The sequence below is a fragment of the Chelonoidis abingdonii genome, chromosome 7 (genome assembly GCF_003597395.2).
Source record: "Chelonoidis abingdonii isolate Lonesome George chromosome 7, CheloAbing_2.0, whole genome shotgun sequence".
Lineage (NCBI taxonomy): Eukaryota > Metazoa > Chordata > Testudines > Testudinidae > Chelonoidis > Chelonoidis abingdonii.
The window spans coordinates 20394308-20402363 of record NC_133775.1 but is presented as its reverse complement, the minus strand read 5'-3'; the positions used below and the strand labels follow the sequence as shown (position 1 = coordinate 20402363).

The 8056-nt window shown below is 37.2% G+C and overlaps 1 protein-coding gene across 3 annotated transcripts in view; it reads right to left on the bottom strand.

The window, feature by feature from the left end:
- Positions 1-249: 249 nt before the first annotated feature.
- The window catches only part of MIER1 (MIER1 transcriptional regulator), a 52492-nt gene continuing 44685 nt past the window's right edge, over positions 250-8056 (bottom strand). For all 3 annotated transcript variants that reach the window (XM_032771902.2, XM_032771903.2, XM_032771904.2), the window contains 2 exons: positions 7763-7902; positions 250-3559 (listed from right to left, as the gene is read on the bottom strand). In XM_032771902.2, the coding sequence (XP_032627793.1) occupies positions 3234-3559; positions 7763-7902 (466 nt within the window). In that variant the 3' untranslated portion in view covers positions 250-3233. The remainder of the gene's footprint in view (positions 3560-7762; positions 7903-8056) is intronic.

The window sequence follows — 8056 nt, the reverse complement described above, 5'->3', positions numbered from 1 at the left end:
GCTGTTTCCTCTGCAACAATTAGGAAACAAATAAAATTCAGTTCACAGAAGTGAGTCTAAAATTTGGAGACTCAACTCAAACTGGAAAGTAGAAGGAATTTCACAATCACAATCTTCCCTATGGAATCGCTACCAACTCCCCTGTAAGACATGACTGTACACTTGCATGTACTTCAGAAGCACAGCTATTCACTCAATTACAAGTTCTGCTCTGAATTTAAATACCTCAATAATTGTATACAAAGACAATCCATTTTAAAAAATATTTTAATAAGCTTTTCCAGAATTGCAGACAGGGAATGGGGAAAGGACAAGGGAATTACTAACAGTGCAAAATTACTGTGTGTGAAAAAAATGTATAAAAACTAATTTGTAAATTTATGGGTTTTTTCCAAAATATCGCTTTAAATCCTTTAGAAAGCCCAACAAAGGTTTGTTCTGTTGAACTGAATTTTTGATTGAGGCTGCACTCTTAAAGCACTTCATGAACCAGGACACCTGACCCAGCTGGATACATCATGACAGTGCTTGAAAAATCTACTAAGTGTTACACATAAGCTGCTGTCTTTTCAATGCAGTTTGGAAGCTGGTTGAAATATTCCTTGGTTCCAAACTGTGCTGAATGTTTCTAAAATGAATCAAAGTTACTATATTACTAGAATTTTAAATAGTACTAGCAGTGCAATGACTTATCAAATTCTAGTGGCTGCATTTTGAAGAACACGAACCAAATATTGTATAAAACACAACACAAATTATAATTAAATACTCCTTTAAGAATAGCTGCACATTACATATTATATGGTTACGGAATGTCAGATCTCTTTAGGCATACCACAAAAAGATTAAAAACAAATCAACATTTCTGAAAATGTACACAGTGCCATACTTTACACACAAGCCTGAGACAATTTACTTATAAACTCTCCTATAAAATGTTTTTGCAAGTATTTCAACTTGCAAACAAAACTGCATACAAATAATACATTGAAAATAAGATTCTGATTAAAGATGTAAAGATTTTTAGAAGCACTGCACTACCTTCATTCTGAAACTTTCTAAATATCATCTTTGATATAAGACTTGATACTTTGGATTTCTGTTAAACCACATTTTAAAATTGACAATGACTTCCTCCTAAAACGATCACTCCACAAGATTAATGCAGGCGATACATTAAACGCTCTCGATTATGTCTCTCTGTATAAACTGCTATCTAGTTTTAGTTAGATTAATGTCAAGGCCCTAATGTCGGCTGAATTCATTAAAGAGATCTCCTAAAACGTCTGAGAAAAATGGGCTAATTTCACACCCAGCCTAACTAATTACGTCAATAGAGTTACACCAGGTCTGAATTTGGCTCAGTGTATCTAACTGTGCCTCATGATTGTTTGTGAAAAGCAAAAAGTGGTGGGAGGGAGGAGTTGTGTTTTTGTCAGTCAATGTGATAATTAAATTAGTTTGAAATCACATGACCATAATTTTCAAAGTAAAGCTCTGAAGATGTATATAAACTTTTGAAGACCAGAAGACATAACCATGTTTAAAAAAAGGTAATAGTATATTTGTAAAACCACAGAAGTAGAAGACAACAGTTTATAAATTAGACAATCAGGGCAACGTTTGTTCTGAGTTTCTTTACACTATTTTGTGTAGCTGTGGCTAAAAAGCACTAGTACTGTAAACTTTGTACTTCATAGACATAACCTCCCACCTCAACAAAATTGCAAACATTTACTGGGAAAGCTAGAAAGAACAGATTTAGCATCCCCCTACCTTGATACGAGTTTTTCTTTCTAGCACCATCTCTTAAAATAGATACCAACACTTACTATTGCCTCTTACATGTATATATGTTTACATACATGCTGTGCCAACTATGTACATAGATTCTGCTTCTGCACCTGAAGTAGTCAATAATATGAATCCCAATGGTTCACACAGATGCAAGATGAGGCCCACAGTAGCCAGCTGTGCCTTAAATTCCTAACTTACACAATCAGAATCACTTGACCCATTTCCTACCCCTTCTATGGCCACTGAAATGCACAAGATTATTAAAAATCATCAATGAATAATCTAATGCCTGAACTTGGCTAACAAAGTTTAAACATATTTAAGGATTTGGCTGAAATTAAGCTTTTGTCTTACCTCAAAAATAAAATTTGAAAATGTATAATAAAAGCAAGAAAGTTTGTGCAATAAAAGCATCATGCTTAACTCCAAAATTCTCAAAATCACTATTTGTCCTTAGACAGAAATTTGAGAAGTCAGATTCTCATAATTATGTGACTGCTTTAACCATCCAATTTTAACGGTTTACAGTTTTCTGAGAAAAAACATGACTTGGTAATAACTACATAAACACTTAAAAATTTGTTTTTAGTGTTTTTTTTTTTTTTTTTAAGAAAAACTTTAGTAAAATAAAATGAAGCTGACAAGACTCAGAATATCTATTTTCTCATAAAAGTTTACCAATTGTACAAGTTAAGAAAATTATACAAGCTTTTGTTTTAAGAAAGGACAGCTCAATCAAGACATAAGTACTGTAAAAATCTTTCAAAGGCTACAAAGAAATCTGGAAAAATACAGAACGTATTTCTTTAGCCCAGATAAGAATATGGAAGACATCATTGATGTCAACAATTTTACATATACAAACCTGACTTGGTTTATTTTTTAAAAACTTCTATATATAAAAATAATCGTGCTCATAACTTTCAGGATTCATAGGAGTTCCTTAATTGTATACCACTTCTCTTCATCTAGACTGAAAATCTACACCAGCTTCTCCATTGTGTCTTAGAATTCTAAAATTTCACATTAACTACTTGTGACAATTTAAATTTGAATCAGCTCTTCTCTTTAAAAATATAATTTGTACAGTAGAACTACAGCTACAAACAATTTGAAGAATGTGTATAATAGAAATTTCCTTAATAAATTAAGCAGGAAATGTGTTTACCATATAAACAAGTTTATGGATTCATTTCTCAAACAACTTAAAATACCTAAATGTTGCCAGAACAGTAATAGCCCATAGGTCTGTGAAACAAAATATTCTAGTTCTGCATTTCAGGTCTGAAAAAACAGCAGAACTTCAGAGCCAACTAAAAGGTGTAAGAAAAATCTCAGATTGTTTCAAGGACTTTGATTTTGTAAGGTAACCCATCAACCCTGAAAATTTTAGGCACCCCAGAATTTACTCAAAGGAATAAAATCAGTTCCCATATTCAATCATCCAAAGTCTCTAGTTCTTCAAACTTCCCATGTGATATTGCTTCTTGAAAATACTCTGAGGAACCTGGACTTTCTTTTCCATTGCTGTTGATTCTTCTCCTCTTTGAAGGTCTTTCATTTTTTTCTTCAAAATCATTTTCATTTCTTGCAGCTGAATGAGCAAGTTTAGGGTCAATGGAAAGGTTTTCAGTTTCATATCCATTTGTGTCCAGATCTGTGAGAGATGTTTTCTTACCAACTGTAGGTCCATTCACATGCAATCCTTCAATTTTTACTTCATCTTTACTGGATATCTCACCTGGTCCATTCGTAGATACACCTGCATTACAGAAGAAATATGAACTAGACATTTAAGCAATTTCTATCAAAACAATAGACCCTCATAGATTCATAGACTCTAGGATTGGAAGGGACTTCGAGAGGTCATCGAGTCGAGTCCCCTGCCCTCATGGCAAGACCAAATACTGTCTAGACCATCCCGGATAGACATTTATCTAACCTACTCTTAAATATCTCCAGAGATGGAGATTCCACAACCTCCCTAGGCAATTTATTCAGCATTTTAACCACCCTGACAGTTAGGAACTTTTTCTCCAACCTAAATCTCTCTTGCTGCAGTTTAAGCCCATTGCTTCTTGTTCTATTAGAGGCTAAGATGAACAAGTTTTCTCCCTCCTCTTGATGACACCCTTTTAGATACCTGAAAACTGCTATCATGCCCCTCGGTCTTCTCTTTTCCAAACTAAATAAACCCAATTCTTTCAGCCTTCCTTCATAGGTCATGTTCTCAAGACCTTTAATCATTCTTGTTGCTCTTCTCTGGACCCTCTCCAATTTCTCCACATCTTTCTTTGAAATGCGTGGTGCCCAGAACTGACACAATATTCCAGTGAGGCCTAAACCAACGCAGAGTAGAGCAGAAGAATGTTTTGCGTCTTGCTACAACACACCTGTTAACATTGCTCCCATCGAATCACGACTTTGCTTTTTTTGCACGCAGCATCACACTGTTGACTCACTATTTAGCTTGTGGTTCAGCTATAACCCCTAGACCCCTTTCTGCGTACTCCTTCCATGACAGTCTCCTTCCCTTATGCTGTAGCTGTGAAAAACTGATTTGCTTCCTTCCTAAGTGGAGCACCTTGCACTTTGTCTTTATTTAAACTCATCTCGGGCTTCCTCATTCATTTCTCCAATTTTGTCCAGTCATTTGAATTATGACCCTTCCTCCAAAGCAGTTGCACTCCCTCCCAGTTTGGTTGGTCTGCAAACTTATATAAGGTAGCGTAACTTCAATATCGTCCCGAGACTATCATAACGTCTTGGAGCAAATATCTGCTAAAGAGTGAGACCCAAGCCACAGACCCCTGCGTGTAACCACACCACGTATGTAGTATACCTTGGTTCCAGCAGGATGGGAACCATAACAACTACTCTCGATGTTTCAGCCGGTTATCCAGGCCAGTTATGCACCCACCATCTATAGAGCCCCTTCTAAGTTGTATTTGCCTAGTTTATCAATAAGAAATCCTGCGAGACCGTTATCAAATGACCCTAACTAAGTCTAGGTACACCACATCCACCACTTCTCCCTTTATCCGCCAAGACTCATTATTCCTATCAAAGAAAGCTATCAGATGGATCTTGAAGAACAACTCATGTTCAAACACAACTGCTGGCTATTCCCATCACCTACCATCCTTCAATGTATTTGCAGATAATTCCTTTAATTACTTGCCCTCCATTTATCTTCCCTGGCCAGAATTAAAACTTAACTGGTCTGTAGTTTCCTGGTTGTTTATTTCCCTTTTATAGACGGGAAATATATTTGCCCTTTTTCCAGTCTTCTGGAATCTCTCCCGTCTCCCATGATTTTCCACAAGATCAATAGCCATGAGGCTCAGATACCCATCCTGCTATTAGCACCTCCTATCCGAGTATTCTAGGAACGCATTCATCAGGCCTTGTTTCTAGTGATTTTCTAACTTGATTCTTTTTTTAATTTTTTTCTTCTAAACCTACCTCTTCCCATAAGCATTCACTTCATGTTTCAGGCATTCACTTCAGACTTCTCGAGTTGAAGACTGAAACAAGAAGTCATACGCAATCATCTTGCCATTTTTCCAAGTTTCCTGTTACTGTTTCTCCCTTCCATCAATGAGCAGCGGGCCTACCATGTCTTGATCTTCCTCTTGCTTCTAATGTATATAAGAAGTTTTCTTGTTTCCCATTATTCCCATAGCTAGCTTTGAGCTCATTTTGTGCCATTTGCCTTTTCTATCTTGCCCCTGCATTCCTGCTAGTTGTTTGCCTATTATTCGATTCATTTAGCCTAATCTGACTGAGTTTCCATTTTGATTGACTCCTTTTTATTTTTTTAGATCATGCAAGATCTCTGTGGTTAGCCAAAGGTGGTCTTTTGCCACATTCTCTCTCTTGTCCCGCTACCCAGCCGGAAATAGCTGCTTTTGCGCGCCCTTAATAGTGTCCCTTTGAAAAACTGCCAACTCTCCTCAGTTGTTTTTCCCCTTAGTCTTGATTCCCATGGGACCTTACCTATCAGCTCTCTGAGCTTACCAAAATCCGCCTTCTTGAAATCTATTGTCTCTATTTTGCTGTACTCCCTTCTACTCTTCCTTAGAATTGCAAACTCTATGATTTCATGATCGCTTTCACCCAATCCATACTTGGGTCCATAAAACCAAAAAGCCAATCTTTGATATAAGTATCTTCATCATGTGATATCTTGAATTTATTGCCATTCCAAGAGATCCATCCTTGAAGCTATGCTAAGCTGTAGCTCATATACAGCCACAACAACATCCTATAGAATACAGCAGTACCACACAGTTTTGCTGGATAATCAAACTACAGCTTTTACAGTCAATCTAGTTAGGATACATATGTCTAAAGTACCACAGATCTCTCAGTCCTATTGTAAGAGTCATGCCTGTATCAAACTGAGAGGCATTACTGAATAGTTTTCCTCCAGGTTGCAGCACTCATTCTACAGTGCCCGGAAACGTCTTAATCAAAACTCCAAATTGTTACTTGATCTAAATAGTACAAGATGAAAGCAATAAAAGGAAACTGATCCACCATGAAGATAGTGTCAAGTTTCTGCGTCTAAGCTACAGCGACTGGAAGTTGGGGGGGGGGGGGGTGTTGGGAAAAATACTCCTAGCCCTGCCTGGAGGTTAGACAGACTTTCAGGTCCATCTCACGTGCAATAAAGGAGCTGTTTCTTTTCCACAATCCTACTGTAATTTTCCTCTCTACATTTTAACATTACTTAGCAAGAGATGATTGATAGTTTGTTCTCTTTAATTTTCAAAGTTGCTTAATGCATTCTTTTTAAGGCAGTGGTCCCCAGCCTTTTCATTTGGCAGGCGCCAGACGAAGGACCATGACAGCAGTGGAGCATCTGCCGAAATGCTGCCGAATTTCGGCAGTGATGCCTCTCGATGACATTGCTTGTCGGTGGCAAGCAACGTCATCGGAAGCATCGATGATGAAATGCCGCCGAAATTCGGTGGCATTTTGGCAGATGCTTGACCGCCAGCCAGGACGCAGGTGTATTTAGGGTTGGGGACCCTTGTTTTAAGGTATTAGATCATTTTAATCAAGGAGTAGCAATGACAAATGTTAAAATGTTCTAATTAAAATGCTCTTCTATGCTGAAGACTCCAACAAGAAACTGCAGAATTGGAAATTAATTTGCAAACTGGACACCATTAAATTAGGCTTGAATAAAGACTGGGAGTGGATGGGTCATTATACAAAGTAAAAACTATTTTCCCATGCTAATTTTCCCCCTCCTGTTACTCACACTTTCTTGTCAACTGTTGGAAATGGGCAATCCTGATTACTACAACAAACTTTTCTGTTGCTAATAGCCCACCTTAATTGATTACTCTCATTATAATTGGTATGGCAACACCCATTTTTTCATGTTCTCTGTATATATATATGTGTGTGTGTACATACATAACATATATATCTTCCTACTGTATTTTCCACTGCATGCATCTGATGAAGTGGGTTTTAGCCCACGAAAGCTTATGCTCAAATAAATTTGTTAGTCTCTAAGGTGCCACAAGTACTCATTCTTTCCACTTCAGATGCGTCACCTGAAGCAAGCACCGGAGAAGCATTAACATGTCACATCCACTGACTTTAAAGTTAAGTAACTATTCAGTTAAGCACCTGTACAGATGCAGGTAGGACTGAATCTGAAAAGGCTAAAACACTTAAGAGGAAGAAAGTTAAACTTGCCAAACATTTTGTATTGAAATTTGTGCGCAAATATGGTCTTTTAATTTTGTAATTTACCACTGATACCTGGGCCAAAACTCCTTGGAAATAAGGTATTTCAAGGGTTCTCTCTATGCTCATTAAAAAGAAAAATCCCTTTTATAACTTTTCAGCCCATTTCCAAGATTGCTATGATGTGGCAACTTTTTATAAGTTAGCAAGATAGGGCAAAAAAAAAATAAAATAAAAAAAATCAGTGTTTACTTACCATTTTGATTACTGTTGCTAGCTGTGCTGTCCTCCCTCTCAGACTGGCTGGTGCTGCTGTTTGAGGTTGTAGGAGGTGGTGACGGAGCTCGACTGGAAGCAGCACTTTCACTTTCATCTAAAAGACGGTCCATGTAATCCCTAAAAATGAACACTACAGTCAGCACTGGTTTGGCTTTTTAGAAGTTTGTTGTGTGTGTAATATAGTGTGTGTACACACTTCTTTTTTATACCTGCTTCAAGTATTTAGATGGTACCTTATACAGTCAGTTAATGTTACAATCTCCTTATACTA